The 17,881-nt window shown below is 41.1% G+C and overlaps 1 protein-coding gene and 1 long non-coding RNA gene across 18 annotated transcripts in view; one reads left to right on the top strand and one right to left on the bottom strand.

Annotated features, from left to right (window-relative positions):
• LOC126383017 (complement factor H-like) overlaps window positions 1–15,740 on the top strand; it is a 66,367-nt gene extending 50,627 nt beyond the window's left edge. For 8 of the 17 annotated variants that reach the window (XM_050033372.1, XM_050033384.1, XM_050033385.1 and 5 more), the window contains 7 exons: window positions 11,394–11,480; window positions 11,582–11,617; window positions 11,825–11,875; window positions 13,104–13,265; window positions 13,352–13,522; window positions 14,910–14,935; window positions 15,469–15,740. In XM_050033372.1, the coding sequence (XP_049889329.1) occupies window positions 11,394–11,480; window positions 11,582–11,617; window positions 11,825–11,875; window positions 13,104–13,265; window positions 13,352–13,522; window positions 14,910–14,935; window positions 15,469–15,480 (545 nt within the window). In that variant the 3' untranslated portion in view covers window positions 15,481–15,740. Of the gene's footprint in view, window positions 1–1,729; window positions 2,549–11,393; window positions 11,481–11,581; window positions 11,618–11,824; window positions 11,876–13,103; window positions 13,266–13,351; window positions 13,523–14,909; window positions 14,936–15,468 lie in introns of those variants that run through there. The other 9 variants (XM_050033387.1, XM_050033377.1, XM_050033388.1 and 6 more) reach the window with 6 other exon arrangements.
• On the bottom strand, window positions 2,089–7,737 carry LOC126383048 (uncharacterized). The gene is made up of 2 exons (XR_007569107.1): window positions 6,324–7,737; window positions 2,089–3,036 (listed from the first exon to the last, which is right to left on the bottom strand). It is a non-coding gene; the product is annotated as an uncharacterized LOC126383048 (long non-coding RNA).
• Window positions 15,741–17,881: the final 2,141 nt, after the last annotated feature.

Genomic DNA, 17,881 nt, shown 5'->3' with positions numbered 1-17,881 from the left:
GTAGCTTGGTCTCAGCCCATGTAGGTCTTTGAAAACAAGGAGGAGGACGTTAAAATCAATTCTAAATGTAACAGGAAGTCAGTGCAGAGCAGCTCAGACTGGCATGAGGTGCTCTCTCCTCTTGGTTCTGGTTCGTAGCCAAGTTGCAGAGTTTTCAATCAGCTGAAGTATCTCAGTGGTGTTTTTTGGGAGGCCAGTAAAAAGTGCGTTACAGTAGTCGAGGTGGCTTGAAATAAAGACATGAATCAATTTCTCTGCATCTTTTTCATCCAGAAACAGTCATACCTTGGCTATGTTTCTGAGGTGTTGTCGTCACCTTGTTAATGTGGGACTTGAGGCTAAGATCTGAATCAAGGATCACACCAAGACTTGTCACCTCACATTTAATCCAGGGAGTTCAATTCCCCATATTTTTTGTTTTAGAGCTGACAAGCAGGATTTCAGTTTTGTCTTCATTTAACTTTAAGAAATTATTGCTCATAGGCTGACCAAACGTCCTCTTTTGCCCGGACATGTCCACTTTTCACGTCCCGTCCGGGGCGTCCGGGGGGTTTTTATAAACTGATGATAATGTCCGGTTTTCCGTGTGTTTGTGTGTGTGTGTGTGTTAGAGTGCAGCACGGGCAGCATATTTCTGTCCGAACCCGAACTGAGCCCGACATTATTTAATGACCAAAGCACTGAGTTTGTGTCACACAGTTGTCACGGTTACAGGCTATTTAACAGGCCGGGCGTGCGCCGTGGTTGCTCAGCTGCGGAGAGGGAGACCTCCGTGTTTGAGACGGGAGCGGGAGGCGCGAGGTCCGACGCTTCTAGCGAGAGGAGAGGGAGAAATATAACAAAATAAGATACAATAGGAAAAACCTGTCTCCCTCTTTTATTTTATTTTCAGCGTTTAATCAAGGCGGAGGCGGGCGGCTGGAGGTCCGAGACTTCCAGAGAGGGGAGAGGTTGAAACAAACAGCCAATGTGTGTGTGTGTTATGTTCAGGTGTTGTCACGTAAATAACAGTGCCCAAGCAATAAACAGGACAGACAATAGGATTTTATTTATTTTTACACTACATTTTCACTGAAAGCTGACTGAACCCGACCCGAGCCCGAATACAATTTATAGCTACATTTTTGACCAAACCCGGCCCGACCCGTCGGGTACCGTCGGCCTATCTGAATTTCTGTCTTTGAGAGATATTATTTTGTAATATAACTGAATTTTCTATCCATATATGTAAACTTTAAATATATTAAAATTATAAGGCATCTTTGAGTAAACTGCGAGTATCATTTAAGTAGGCTATGTCGTGGCCGGCCGAGTGTCCTCTTTTTTGGAAATCAAAATATGGTCACCCTAATTGCTCATCCATTTATTTATTGCCAAAAGACAGTTACTAATGGAGTTTATGGCTGCAGCATCGTTTGGCTCAGCAGAGATGTACAGTTGGGTGTCATCTGCGTAACTATGGAAACAGACATTGTGTTCTCTAATGATGTCACCAAGTGGCAGCATGTAAAGTGAGAATAATAATGGACCAAGGCAGCTCCCTTGATCTTTTCCCAACCATAACCAGGTGGCTTTTTTGCCTAAACATATCCACACACTCACTACACCTTTTTTTTTGACGTCTCTGCTATATAGTAACGTGCAAATGTAACTTATCCTTAGTTTACAGAAACGTAAAATGACAATTTTTTTCTGGCGGTTGGGTTTTAAAGCCTCTGTCTTATAACAGGATGTTTGCTGAGGCTGTATCACCGAGAAGAAGATGACTGCCACCTCTGGATTTTCTCACCACTGACTGAAAACAGCCTGGAAGCTTTTCAGAGACAGCAATGTTATGATTATGCTGTCACACACCGTGTTGGGTTCAACAGAATGATTCTGATTTTAATTTTGATCTATAACTGCCTGCATAATGTGGAAGCAAATTCTCTGTGTTTAAAGCTGAAAAGAAGTTGAATGTGGTGTATAATTTATATAGTTTTCTGGTTTGAGCTAAAGAGGGTGGGTGTTAGTCCTGAATCTACTTTTCAAAGAAGCAAATTTCATATCTGTTACTAATCTTAATTTTAATTTTAATTCATTCACATATTTTTTAGCATTATAACAATTGTTTAATCTCTGTAATGTCTTGTAACCAGAATTATTGTTAAGGCTTTATCGTGTACGGGGGGAAACTCAATGTGCTTTACCCAGCAGCCACATTTAAAAAGAATAACAGGAGGCCCGGGCCGGTCGCAGGGGCTCCGCACTAGACAGGTGTATGCAGGGGTGTTTCTAGGATTTGAGGACATCAAATTCAAATATCAAATCTATTTATTAAGCACATTTAAAAACAACACACCAGTGTACCAGGGCCGTAAATTGAGTATCACTGATGTAGGGGAAGATGCAGCAGCCTTTGGATTCACGTCAATGTATCACTAACTGGAAACTTTCGAAAATGTGATTTAAATATGCCGACAAACTGTCTGTTGGACTTCTTAATCATCAGTTTTTGGCTTTTTGTTTTGATATTTGAAATCAAATAAAAACAAACAATCCCACATAATGCAGGAGTTGATTGTCTTTTCACTGAACACATAAATATGGTGGATATTTGATGGACATGCCTGAACGAAATGTTAAACTGTAAACTTTTAAAAACTTTTTTAACCCAGCTTGAGTATCGAAACTTAATATGTAACTACAAAGGCATTTAGTTAGTTATTTTTGTGACGGCCTTACTAATGTGTCTGTTCCTTCACAGCTCTTCCTTGTGGTGGAAGAGGCGGGCCGTCCAATCTTCCTGGCCACACCTGAGGGTGTGGTCTTACCTTATAAAAGGCCTCAGTTGTCAGCCTGCTCTCTCTCTCCCTCTGACTGAGCAGCTGGCTGCCACATGGCCAACATGGTGTAGTTTGGTTTGCCTTTGGTTCATTTGTTCTGTTTTACATACACACACACACACACACACACACACTGCAGCCACTCGCGACACGACAACATGCTTTACTTCTTATTTTGAAGTAGGTTTAGTTAAATAAATCACCTTTTTACCTTAAATTGTTTGTGTAGACTCTCTTTTGTTGCAAACTGTGAGCCAAGTTTGTAACAAATGGGGACTCGTCCGGGATCAGTTGTCTGCTGGGGTGAGTAAGAGACAGTGACTGCTGTTGTACTTTGTAGCAGTAGCTTAAATTGATGCATTGGTTTTGGAGGGAGTCTAACACGTATTTAAAGGGTACATATGTGGTGAGTCAGTGTGGCTTGGATTTCAGGTTCAGTTGGTTACACCTGTAGGTATTTGTTAACCTGCCTTATCTTTGTGTTTGCCTCTGATCTGGTGTGAATAAAATAGCCTCGTCAGTGGAACTACTTCCCCGATAGGTATTAGAACGACATCCATCTGTGGATTTGTTGTTTTTTTTTTGTTTTAGTTTGTTGTTTTTTGTGCATTAGTATGGCCACAGCAATTTTTTTTGCTTTGGGTACACTTCATGATTGTCTAGGTAGGTCACCATTTTAATGGTTGCCTGGCCGGGTCATTGGGCTATGTGTTTAAATCTCCCACCAGCGCTAGTGCATGAAGACTAGGGTTGAGACAGACAGCTAGTTTCCCGGGTAGGTAGTTAGCCAGGGGGAAGGACGTTCCACATTGTGGCTGTCACATCGGGTTGGTAGTAAACTTTTGTGGTCAGTTTGGGGTAGGTTAGCCTAGCGTGTCAGGTGTAAGTATTTGGTTTGTGTTGGCCAGCTGTTGTTCCAATCATGTCTGCAATTGAGGATTTTGTGCAGAATCCCAGTGAGGGTCTGTTGGAGACTTACACCAAGGATCGGTTGGTAAAGGTGGCAGAGCATTTTGGCATTGAAATCCCCAGTCAGGGACGTAAAGATCATATTTTGTGTGCAATAAAGGATGGCTTGGTTCAGTTGGGGGTTTTGTCTGCTGCAGGAAAAGGTAGTGACACCCAGTCAACCAGTGAAATTTCTCCTCAGGTCAGTCAATCAGAGCTGTCTCAAAAGTTTGTGAGGCCTATAGCTGGGATTGGGGTGCCTTTTTAACTTTTGAACAACAAAAAGAACTGTTGATTTTGCAGCATAAATTGGAAATGGAACGAGACCAGGCTGTTCGTGCACAGGAGCAGGCTGTGGAAATGGAGAGGTTGAAATGTAATGTGAAGCTGCGTGAAGCTGAGTTGCAGCAGGAAAAAGAGCGTGGAATTAATCAAGGAGGGTAAGATTCTTGGTCCCACAGCAGTTAAGGAGGGGGAACCTGTTGCAGGTAGCTCTCCGACTTTTGATGTCTCTGGTTGTTTGCGGTTGGTGCCCAAATTTTCAGAGAAGGATCCAGATACCTTTTTTTTTGCTCTTTGAGAGGTTGGCCAAAAACAGGAAGTGGAGTGATTCTGAGCAGACTCTCCTGTTACAGTGTGTCTTGACTGGTAAAGCCCAGGAGGCTTATTCTGCTTTGCCTTTATCAGAGAGTGGTAATTATCCCAAGGTAAAAATGGCAGTCTTGAAGGCATATGAATTAGTACCTGAGGCTTATCGGCAGAAATTTAGGAGCGCAAGAAAGCATGAGAGGGAGACTTATGTAGAGTTTGCACGTGATTTGTATACCCTTTTTGGTCGATGGCGACTAGCCTCTGATGCTCAGACTTTTGAACAGTTGAGTGAACTACTTTTGCTGGAACAGTTTAAAGAAACGCTTCCTGAGCGCATGGCTATTTATTTGAGTGAGGAATGCTAAGACTTTGGCTGAAGCTGCTGTCATAGCTGACGAATGTGCCCTGATTCACAAAGTCCGTGGGGACTATGGACGTAGGGATAATGTTGTTGGTGATCATCATCAGGAAGGTACAGGAAGTGATTTTCCTCCTTTCCAGGCAGGAAATGCTGGTAGCAAGTTGGATTCAGGTCAAACTTGTAATTATTGTTTAGGCAAAGGTCACTGGAAAGCAGACTGTCCTGTTCTGAAAGTTAAGCAAAAGTCCCAACCAGGTAATTGCCATGTTAAACCTGCAGCCCTAGCCGTTCCAGTACGGTTGACAGTAAACATATTGAGTGAGAGGGCTAAGGCTATCGCTGCTGTTCAGCAGCATACCAAGCCGTCAGCATTAGCTGCTCATTCTTTGTCTGAGACTCTGGTTCCTCTTGAGGAATCCTCTGCTTCTTCTCTAGAAGACTCTTGTCAGGCTAACAGTGATGAAATTGATCCTGGGTATCGCAAGCACGTCAGTGATGGGTTTGTCTCCTTGGTAGGGAGTGATAAAAAAGTTCCTGTCAAAATTTTGCGAGACTCTGGTGCTTTGGACTCCTTCATAGTGGCATCTGTGTTGCCTTTTACATCAGCCACTGACACTGGTGATTCAGTTTTGGTCAGGGATATGGGGTTGTCTGTGTTCCCTGCACCATTGCATAAGGTAGTTCTCTTTTCAGATCAGGTTAAAGGGGAAGTGGCCTTGGCAGTGCGTCCTGCCCTGCCATTTCAGGGTGTGCAGGTGATTCTGGGTAACAATCTGGTTGACGGTCCATTCCCAGGGGCCCCTCCCTCACCAGTGGTAACTTGCTCTCCTTTGGTGGACCAGGTTGAGTGCAGAGACCACCAGCATGTTTTCTCAGCGTGTGCTGTCACTAGGGCTCAAGCACTGAACAAAAATCAGTTGGAGGTCAGAGTTCAGGAAATTGCAGCAAATGTTCAGTTTCCTTTACCTGCCTTCCCTTTTTCTGTGTCCCATGCTGACTTAATACAGGAGCAGCAGGGGGACCCTGCTCTATCTGAGCTGTTCCAGCAGGTGCGCCCAGCAGAAGAGATGGGGAGTGTGGCTCATGGATACTTCCTTAATGAGGGCATGTTGGTGAGAAAATGGTTACCTCAGGGTACCAGAGTTGCTGAGTGGGCTGGGTGAGTGGTTTGGAAGTGATTGGGCTGTTCTGAAAAGATGAGAACTATTGAAATGTTCCTGTATATGGTATTGTATGGTTCAGCTTTTGAGGCACCCTTGGGACCTCATTTTTATGGGTGGGGGTGTGACGGCCTTACTAATGTGTCTGTTCCTTCACAGCTCTTCCTTGTGGTTGAAGAGGCGGGCCGTCCAATCTTCCTGGCCACACCTGAGGGTGTGGTCTTACCTTTATAAAAGGCCTCACTTGTCAGCCTGCTCTCTCTCTCTCCCTCTGACAGAGCAGCTGGCTGCCACATGGCCAACATGGTGTAGTTTGGTTTGCCTTTGGTTCATTTGTTCTGTTTTTCACACACACACACACTGCAGCCACTCACGACACGACAACATGCTTTACTACTTATTTTGAAGTAGGTTTAGTTAAATAAATCACCTTTTTACCTTAAATTGTTTGTGTAGACTCTCTTTTGTTGCAAACTGTGAGCCAACTTTGTAACATTTTTGATTTAATGTTATCAGTCAGATCAGACCAAGAGGGCACGTTATCTAATTCAACATCAAGTAATGTGGGCTTCATGGCCCAACCTAGTGACCAGAAAAAATGTCATCATACATTTCTGCAAAACACACATTATGTGGCAGATTTATTGAAACTTTTTGTTTTACAATTGTAATCTTGGCACTATCCCTGCTCTAAAAACTGTGACAGGTCACTAAATAGAAACACACCTTTGGATATTCTCAACAGATTCATTTGTCAATTATTGTTTTATTTCCTTAATCTATCTTCAAACGACAAATTATCAAAGTCTACCTCTGCATCCAAGCCTCTTTATACATCCATGGGCATACGTTTGCAACCTGGTCTCACTCTTTTAAGTCGACGAAAACCAGCACTCGGGCAGGGACTCACAGCGTCAGACGCCAGACACAGACGAAAAAGCCATACTTTCACATCGGCATGATAAGCAGCTGGTAATGGCGGCTGGTGGAATCAGGAGGAAACGTTGGACAACAACGAAAGTTAAGCTGGCGGAAGTCCAAGTAGGGTGGGCAGTAGGTGTGGTGAATGGGTCCAACAACCACTGACTTTCACCCGGGAGGCCGGTGTTCGCTTCCCGTAAGACCAAACCCTGTTATTATTTTTTCCTTAACCCAACCATGTGCATGTTGGCTAAATGTAACCACACGTGATTGTTGCTGAAGGAAAAAAGATGTAATTTGTTGTGTTGTACCGACATTTTGCGTTTACTTTGAAAGAGACTGTATGCAAGCTGTACATTTCCTGTGAAAACCAAAGTGTATTTTGAAAGACGACAATGCATGTAACAGGCTGAAGACACAGCGTCCCAGAACGTCAACAACCAACGCACTCAGGGTACCTTGCACGTTGCATCTCAACGTGGAAAGCCTATGATCGACCATCGATATGTGTGTTGACGTTTGAGGCTCAGATTTTAGGGAAGTGCACAGGCATCACCCCCATCAGTACAGGAATGTGAAAACACCTCTCTGGTGAGAAACTTTGCATGGAAACAAATCAGTATAGTCAAAGTCAGACATTCAGTAGACATGAACACATTCTTGAGTGGAGGAGGACTTTAACAATGTCTCTGTTGTATTGAAGTGTCCCAGTAAGCCATGGCAGTGGGACAGTGAGCAAGCGAACTGAAGCTGCGAAATGGAATTCAGCCATTATTATTCGTACCTGTGCTTTACTGTGACATCTCAAAATGTCTTCCATTAAAAAGCCAGATTTTTAGGACTGAATAACACAATGCAGACCACATGGGGATCCAGCAGATGGCAACCAGCATTTGAGCTGGAACTCAAAGACAAACTGTGCGACCACAAGGTAAATATCCCATGACGAAGAGCGTATATGGGACAGGATGCCGTGTTTGTTTGCTTTATGACCGAACGTATCTTTACAAAATTTCACATCTGTTTCTGAAGCCTGCCCTTCTGTCTCTGAAGCTTGTCATCAGACTGTGCGTCGCTATCTCATCATGCTGACCTCTGATCACAGCCGTCCGGGAAATCAATTTGAAATCTGGACTGTAAACAGGGTCATAGATTTGTGTAGAAAACTAATCATTTGGGGCTGTTCTGAAACAAATGAACAAACGTCACATAACAAGAGCAGTGTTTTGTAGATTATCATTTACCCTCATCTTAGATACACTGATCAGCCAAAACATTAAAACCACTGACAGGTGAAGTTAATAATATTGATCATCTTGTTGCAATGCAGTGTTCTGCTGGGAAACTTGGGGTCCTGGCATTCATGTGGATACCACTTGACACGCACCACCCACACAAACACCACGAACCAAGCAAACCTCCTCATGGCAACATAACTCCCCAATGGCAGTGCCCCCCCCCAGTAGGACAATGTGTCATGCCACACCGCAAAAACTGCTCAGAAATGACCCGAGGAACATGACAAAGAGATTAAGGCGATAAGGAAAATTTGTGAGGAACCTGATTTGATCAAGATACTGACTCATCTGACCAGAGTACACAAAGCTTGTTTGTACATTTGTGTGTCCAGCAGGATGACAGTAACCCAGCGTAATGTTTACTATTTCCTAACTTCCTCTACAATTATTAACTGGTTTATATGTGAACTGGGCTCTTCACTCTGCTTTGTCCTCAGTGATTTAATTCCTGACAAAATGTGTGTGAGATATCTTGGATTTCTCCTGGTTTGGTTTCCAGGAGTACTGAATGGTAAGAACATTCAAATCTGTCACATAGAGACATTTTAATTTGAAAATGTGTTTAATGTGTGCTTTTGTTTGTGGTTGTGTTTCAGCACAAAGTGCAGCTCAGCCTTGTCGCGCTCCCCGTCTGAACGGTGGTTATTTGGTCCCTGAAAAAGAAGTGTATTTTCATGGAATGATGCTCAGTTATGGCTGTGATGACGGACTGAAACCAGCAGTGGAGGGTTGGTGGGCAACGAGCACATGTCAGAATGGTTCATGGTCCCATGAGCCACAATGTATAGGTGAGTGTTTCATAACTATGTCTGATTGTCTGAAGGGGCTTTGAAACCTTTAAATTCAAGGTGGTCGTAAAGAGTTGTGCACGCTGCAAAGAATGCATACAAGATAAAATGAAAACAATAGGTAAACAGATTTAATGAAAACATAGGAATTAAATCAGCCACCATGAAAATGGCTTTCACATACCTGCATGATGGTGTTGTTTTAAAGGTGCCTGTATGTCAAATGTAATACAATACTGTAAACCTACGTATAAAATATTAAAGTTCGTTCACTCGACTTTGAATCATGATAAAAATACAAATGTAATGTGTTGCTCAGGGGCGGCCCAAGACTTTTGGGGGCCCTAAGCAGGATTGGGTGAGGGGGCCCCCTGATTGTAGCGTGTCGCCACTTCACATGGCACTGAACCAACATGTGTATTGTAAATATTAGTTAAGCATACATAAAAAACAGGGTGTGCCCCCCCGGCACATCGATAGTGAGTTTACTGCCTCCTTTCGTCACGAAGCCATCCTGGAGAAGACCTCTGTTTACCCAAAAATTGCATTGGTGCGTTGACTCACATCACAACTAGCTGTTTTAGTGTGGATTTTTGCATTAGATTTTAAATTTGTTGCATTTTAAATGTGTTTCGATTGGCTACTACCTCGGCCAGGTCTCTCTTGTAAAAGAGATTTTCAGTCTCAATGGGAGTTCCTGGTTAACCTCTCTAACTCCACCAGGACGCCGACGTCCTCGCTCCCCCCTCCCCCCTCCTCTGTTAAATGGTATCTCCCAGGTGCACTACGTCATCAAATCATGTGATGTTTGGTATTGCCAGATTCAGGAAGCTCTCGACTTTTCAAAAATAACATCGTTTCATATGGCTTTATTTGGTGATATTTTACGGTGTTTCTGTGTCAAAAACAACATCAGCTATCATAATCACACCTGATTTCAATAAGGTACAATGTTTGTAAGCTGGCTGAGTGTTGTTTGATCACTGATAGTACTTTTTTGAAGCGGAGTGAGCGCTTTGTCATTTGGAGCTCCGCCTGGATCTTTTCATGGAAAAAACACTGTAGAATGGTCAGAGCAATTTTCTTCAAATTTGAAACAAATGTTCATTGATAGTGTGCCTACAGCCCCATAGTGTCATTTACCTGCTCAGATGAAGCTACAGACAGTTATTCATCCTGAAAAACATTTTTTTTTTAATTTTTTTTTTTAGGCAAAATCTTGAATTTTTTACTGACTTCAGAGGCCCATTACTCTGTCTCTGTATCACCTCGAGTGTTTCTGACACTTTCACAAGAAACTTCAGAGAGTTTTCTGTCTGGCAAGATCTCATGCATGCATGTAGTCAGAGCAGTTCAGAAGCTACAGTCATTTTAATTTGGGTATGTCATTTTAGGCACTAAAAATAAAGGTTAAATAAAATAAAATTAAAAAAACATAATTCATAAACATCATTATAAAAAGTCTTAACATGTTGATTTTAGTTTTGTTCTTCTTTCCTCAGACGAAAACGCTTGTATGCCACCAACTATCCCCAACGCAAAATACTCTGCCAACACAAATGGCTGGTATAAGCACGGACAAACAATCAGGATAACATGCGATGAAGGATATGATTACAAAGACCTGGACGCCACAGCCAAATGTATAAATGGAACATGGTCCTCTGTGCCGGTCTGTGAGAGTAAGTCTGTCTGATGTCTTACTCCAATATGTTGTTGTTAAAAAATGTCCTTGTCACCAATGACAACAATTACCTTCTGCTGTCCCTGCTCATGATTTATCTTCTCATTTACAGAAAGTACCCATGCATGTGGTGAGCCCCCTAAAATCCCCCATGCAGTCATCGTTCATCAGACATACAAGGAGCTGTATCCTGTAAATTCAGAAGTGCAGTATGAATGTGAAGATGAATACACTCTAGATGGAGCAGGCACCGAAAAATCAGTCTATTGCATATCTGGAAACTGGAGTGCAGGCCCAACGTGCAGTAAGTGGACAATGTGCTGACACATGAAGTGATAAAGATATTTTGTATGAGTTGTCATTAAAGATTAATCAATATTTTTCTATATTCAATATATGTTTAATATTTTGTTGCTCTTAAAGCTGCTATAATCAACAATGGATCAAATGAGTTTGTGTATATGTGAAAGGTGTGACTTGTAGATTTACAGCAGCTGTCAGCTCATTGTTTTAGTGTGACTTAATTAAAGGTGCCCTGTGGAGTTTTCTTGTAAACGAGAAAAAGTTTTGTATTGTACAGAGCTCCGCTAAAGGAAACAACCTCCTTTTTGGTCTGTAAAAATATTCCATATATTTGTGACATTTCTTTTTAGTCGCAGGAAGAGAAACCAGACCAGGTACTGGACAGGGTGGCTCTGAAGTGGGGGGAACAGGAGGTAGGTTATTGAACTGTATTGAATATGAATGATTAAATCCATTGATGTGGGCTCTCTCCATAGAATACGTATATCCAATGTGTTTTCTCTTTTCCACTAAGGCAGCAGACCAGGTACTGGACATGGTGGATCTGCAGGTGGGGGACACACTACATCTACTGGCGGTGGGACAAAGCCTGTGGGTGGAGGTAGGTTATTGATCTGTATTAAATATGAATGAGTAAATCCATTGATGTGGGCTCTCTCCATAGAATATGTATATCCAATGTGTTTTCTCTTTTCCATTAAGGCAGCAGACCAGGAACTGGACATGGTGGATCTGCAGGTGGGGGACACACTACATCTACATTGAATGAAGAATATATAATCTTAAATATGAAAGAGAATTACATTTCCTCTGTCAAAGACAACATGTTTAGATTTTAGGAAGCATGATCATGACGGCAAAAATGTTTAGACGTTCTGAGAGAATTGCATAAAAACACTAACACACAAACACAATACTAACTGGTGTGTCCGCTGTATCTTACAGGGTCTGCTTGCAGCTCTGAAGAGAAAGAGACTCAACTTCAGATCACAACAAGTAAATAAGTTGATTCATTTTTTCTCTTACTTAATCTAAAAAACTTCAATTCTACACCAGGTTTCAAAACTAAAGTGGTTTACATGGCTGAACCAGGATTATAACATTCACGATGGCAATGTGGAAGGTGCATTCTTCATTAAGCCCCGCCCCTTTGTGATGGATGTAAGCATGGAGCCCACACTGTAACTAACTGCACTCCTTAAAGAGATATGATCATATTTTTGGAAAACTGAAACAGTGATTCCAGAGAGAAGCAGACAGAGGGGTCTACAGTCTGTGTTTGAAGGATATATCCAGGATGTCAAACTGACTCAGCAGCAACAACAGGTTAAAAAGACAAAGATAGTTAGAAGCTAAAGCCGAACTATAGGCTACAGATCACAGTGTAAAAGTGAACCACCACATCACTGCTGATCGCCACACAAGACAATGAATATAAAGGGAAACTTTGCTGATATTCAACCGGCTGTGTGTCATCGCAGTGTGTGTCGATGAACGGTGTTTGGCGTGGATCTCTGGGGGAAGTCAAACACACTGTGATGACACACAGCTGGTTGAATATCAGCAAAGTTTCCCTGCTTCTCTTCACTGGTTCCTGTACAGCAGGGTCGGTCTTTATCCACTGTTATAATCATTACAAAGCAAAAGCAGCATGTGTATACATTCAGTAGGCTATATCTTCAGTAGCTAGCTAGCTAACCCTACACTTTTCAGGGTTTGATTTTGGTTTTGGAACAGGTAAGAAACGTATATCTTTTTCCAACCTCTCCAGGTAACGAGTATCATTAATACACGACGTGCCCCAGGCACAACATTTAGCTCCAAATCCACAAAACCAGCCTGAAAATGAAGGAAATCTGACATGACTGTATTAGAGGAGCACAGCTGTGTTGTTGTCGGACCCTGGTCTGAGCTGGCCCAATGCTACGTTATGATTGGCCAATCTGCGTCCAGAGGCGGGACTTACCAAAGAGTCAGTTCAGAGTTATTTGGTCAAAAATGTTTGTTCTTTTTTAAAAACAATTTCTGACTAGTTAATTACAGCGATGAATCTACAGCCATGGCATGGCAACAGTATTGCGTGATTTGGGGAGAGATTAGGTCCGTCAGCGAGGAAGCCAGTAAAAAGCTGAGAGAATGATAATATGAGGCGAAATTTGAAGTTACCGGCTTGACATATTTGTTTCAATAAACCTTTTTATTTTTTTTATTTTTTTTATTTCAGTTAGGACCTGTGGAAATCACCCCGTAGTTCCTAATGGTGATGTTGTGGAAAACAATCCAATGTTTTTGAGGTACCAGTGTGCTGCATTTTACAAACGAACGGGTCCAGAGAGAGTGGAGTGTTACAGCAACGGGAAGTGGTCAGAAACACCCACCTGCAAAGGTAAAAACAAATCGAGTCTAAAGGATGTCAAAGAGAGTAGCTGGAAAAAAGTTAACAGTTTTTTTTTTATTGTTCCTTTTGTGCAGCTGCCTTCTGTTCTGTGGACACTGGTCGCTATTCTGAATTAATATCTGTTGGAGTTAAATATATAAAAGATGGTGAGAAGGTGAGATTTGAATGTGTGCATCAGGATGAATGGTGGACGACTCATTATTCTGTGGCTCGCTGCAATAATGGAAGAAAGAGACTTTCCAGATGTAAGTATCACTTTAAGCTTTTTTACAAATTATGTCAGCACAAGCAGCAAAAATGATCCACTGATAATCACATTGACATCATGCCAGCACCTTTCACTACAGAATAACTCACAGACATGAAAAAATATATAAATATTTTCCTTTAACTGGTTGGTTTCCAGGGGTGGGAATCGCCAGAGGACTCTCGATACGATATTATTGCAATATTGAGCACTGCAATACAATATATTGCGATAAAATAAGATTTGTTACCTTCTAACTGAAAATTATTTCCCCAAAGGAAAACTTAAGATAAACTTTCAGTCTGTGAGATAATGTGCCGTTATAGTCACATATGAATCCACTTACCTTGAAGTCCAGATGTCACAAGTTAATGCCACCATTCCCGCTGTACTCAAAGATTCCTCAGCTTTACGCAGAGCTTATGTACAGCTGTGTCCGTGAAAAACCGTCAGGACAGAGTCACATTCCTGGGTTCACGTGTTTTTAGAACGTAACAAAAGCCTTGGTTTTCAACAGCGCTGTATGAACGCAGATCTTTGCACGTGAAGTTGGTGTTGGCTGTGTTCTTCTCTGTCGCTCTCTCAGAGTTGGATGGTAGTTTTGTTGACCTAAGTGTGTCCAGCATTGGTTGATTTTTCGGCAGAGCAACTTTAGCGTTAGCTTGGCCATCAGTGGCTAACGCTATCTCTGGATGGCGGCGTGTGAGGTGAGCCCTCATGTTCATAGTATTCTAGTATTTTAGTTTCATATGACACTGCTTGCAAATCGCAAGTGTCATATCCAAGTCCTTCTTTCCTTCTGCATTTAAAAAATCCAAGTGTTCAGATTTTGATGAACCTCCTGCCAAATGCTCCTGACTGAGACCTCTGCTGACCTCACCAGGAAAAAAATATCAGCACCATCTAGTGGCCTGATAAAGCAATTGATTTTATTATTCTAGTACCAAAAGTTGTATTAAAACGTGTATTTGCAAAGATTAATGATTTACATACGACACAATATCGCTATGCAAAATAACACGATACTATACTGTATCTATTTTTCCCCCCACCCCTAATGGTTTCACATTTAATGCCCTCTTGCGTATCTGTGGACAGAGTCCCTTCATCTGTTGACAAAAGGCTTTAATTGTAAAATATTGATGGTAATTACGAAAGGCAAATTAAATAGAAAGATGGGGCGGCAGGGAGTAGTGCCGCAGCAGCAACGCTGTCTGTGTGGACACACCAGCAGTTTAGCGAGGTAGCCTTCACGCACAGGTAGAGGTAGGCAGTGTGGCCCAGCTTCTCAGATCCTTTCACTGCGAGGGAACGGTGCTTGTTCAGTGACGTTCAAAGTGAACATCAGCCTTGAGTCTCTAATGCTAATGCTATTTTTTTTCCAGGTTGCGACTGGTGGGACCTGAAGAGGGTGAGTGTAACTCCTGAGTCTACTTTTTAACCATTCGAAAGCTGAGGCGACATCGCTTTTACAAGCATTTAAATCTTTGAACCCTGAGCAAATTGATGCGATTCCTTTCAAAAACATGAAAAAAATAAATCAATAAAAAATCGGCAACAGGCAACTTGGTCAGAAATGTCCCAAAATTGCAAAAAAATGAATAGCTTTAGATGTAGAAAAAAAAAACAATCAAACTAGGGGGAAAAAAATATGTTTATTAATTTATTTATTGATTTATTTAATTTTAAGCATTCTTCAAGGTCATTTCCTTTTTAGTTTGTTTTAACTTTATTTTTTTTTTAAATTTTCTTGTTTTTAATTTTCTTTTCTCCTTATGTTGCTCTTCTTCCTTCTTCCCATGTTTTTAAAAGAAGGTTTCAAAGGGTTAAAGAAACAGTAGATATTTACGCTGACAGTACTTCTGTTTATTCATTTTACATTTATCGCGATGCAGTGATTTATTTATATTATATTTTACAATATTGTTTCTGTCCCGTCACCAGGACATTTGCTAAAGCTGTTTCACCAAGAGGAAGATAACTGCCACCTTTGGATTTGCTCACCACCGACTGAAAACAGCCTGGAAACCTTTCAGAGACGACTAAGTTATGATTATGCTGTTACACACTGTGTTTTTATATTAATCTGCTTACATCATTTAGAAGCAATACTGTGCTTAAAGCAAAAATTAACTCAACATTCAAATATGGTGTGTAATTGACATGCAGGCCTCAATAAAGTCTTCTGCTGAGGTTTCAGCGCTGTTCTTTCTAAATTGTGTTGAAGTTTTTGTGTCCAAAGGGCCCCAAATTCATCAGTCAATCTAATATCCATATCAGCGTCTCCTGTTCAAGGTCACAGGTGACTGGTGACTCTCTGAGGTAGGGTACATCTTAGTCAGGCTGCCAGTCTGTTACAGTCCGAATAACTCACAAACATTAATATTTTTACATCTGATTTTATTGATCATGACACAGAGTTTGAGAAGAGCATCACAACTGTTTCAGAATGTGAAGATGAAATCCAACAATTAAGTGTGTGGACAAATGTCCACTGTGCAGCTGTCACATATCTGAAATCCACCAGCGAAACCACACCAGGACGCAGCCGTTACTTTACCACATGTGATATCTTAACATTTCTCTTTACAATCTCCATCTCTTTTTCTGCTCCTTAGTTCCTAAAAACAGATTATTTTCCGATCAACAAAATGCCTTTTAAATCACATTTTACATGATTTAACAAGTGTATTTAAAAAGAGGTTCTTGCACATACATTAGTACAGTGACCTCTAATCATTGTGCTCATACGTACACAGCAAAAGAAAAAAATTCTTCCCTTTTTGCATCACAATAACAAACCCAAATCCTCCGCAGCTCAGTCGACAGAATAAAATTCTGGCTTGTATGTTTCTGTAAACTACGGATATGTTACATTTGCATGTTATTATGTAGCAGAGATGTTAAAACTTTACTATGCTGTGGTGAATGTGTGATTAGGTTTAGGCACAAAAACCACTTGGTTATGGGTAGGAAAAGATCATGTTTTATCTTATAATACCCGGTTTGGAGTGCACAATCCCAGCAGGAACATTTCTATGTTTCATACATATCAATCTTTAAAAATTAACGTAGTTCACATTACATGTATATAAGGTGGGTTTCAAATCAGGGGATGGTGTAAGAAGCAGACAGCAGCAGACCACTGTTTGAGACAAACAAACCAGGTATTTCTTAAAAACAGGTTGGGACATTTCTAGCTGTGGTTGCTGCGACAAAACCAGGTATCATTTCACAACACATTGTAGCCTTACTTGTTGCAACAAAATCAGGTATTGTTTAAAAACGCATTTCCAGCCATGTTTGCTTCGACAGAACTGGGTATTTTTTAACGATATGTCAAGACATTTCTAGCTGTGACTGCCACAACACAACCAGGTATTTTTTTTAAAAACACATTCCTAGTCTTGTTTGTTGCGACAAAACCGGGTTATCTTTCTTTAACAAAATATTTCTGGCGTTTTTCTTTCTGTGAAAGAACCAGGTATTTTTTAAGAACAGGTTGGGACATTTCTAGCTGCGGTTACTGTGACAAAACCAGGTATTATTTAACAACACATTTCTAGCCTTGTTTGTTGCAACAAAACTGGGTATTTTTTAATAATACAATACGATTGAAGCGGGTATTTTTTTAACAGTATGTTGGGACACTTCCAGTGGTGTTTGCTGCAACAGAACCAGGTATTTTTTAATGAGAAGTCGGGACATTCTCAGTTGTGTTTGCGGTGATAAAACCAGGTATTATTTTACGCAATATTGGGACATTTCCAGCCGTGACTGCCAGGACAAAACGTGGTATTTTTAAACATCATGTTGGGACATTTCCAGCCATGTTTGCTGTGATGAAACTGGGTATTTTTTAATGACATGTCAGGACATCTCCAGTCATATTTTCCAGGTCAAAACCGGGTATTTTTCAACATCACGTTGGGACATTTTTCCAACTGCGTTTGCCATGACACAACTGGGTATTTTTTGAAAAACATATCTGAACATTTCCAGCCGTGTCTGTGGCAACCAAACTGTGCATTTTAAGCCAAAACGTGATCTTTTTCTGAGTATCTGTTTTTTATCTTGTGCGCACAAAATGATTAACTCGTTCCCATTAAATAAATAAGTTGTGCGCACCAATGTCTTTGAAGTGACACATTGTACAGGCAGTACACAAATTACATTTTACATTTTAGGTTTACTCAGTATTAAAAGGCTGCTGGTACTGATTTGTTTTAGATTCAATTAACCTGTGGACATCTATTAATTTATTTGGTAAACCAATTAATTGTTTAGGCCATCTTTTTTAAAGAGCAACCATTTATCATAAGTTACCACAACTAAAATCGAGACATGAGAACTGAGA

The sequence above is a fragment of the Epinephelus moara genome, chromosome 21 (genome assembly GCF_006386435.1).
Source record: "Epinephelus moara isolate mb chromosome 21, YSFRI_EMoa_1.0, whole genome shotgun sequence".
In the NCBI taxonomy this organism is placed as follows: Eukaryota; Metazoa; Chordata; class Actinopteri; order Perciformes; family Serranidae; genus Epinephelus; species Epinephelus moara.
The sequence above is the reverse complement of the archived record's forward strand: the minus strand, read 5'-3'. Positions and strand labels throughout refer to the sequence as shown.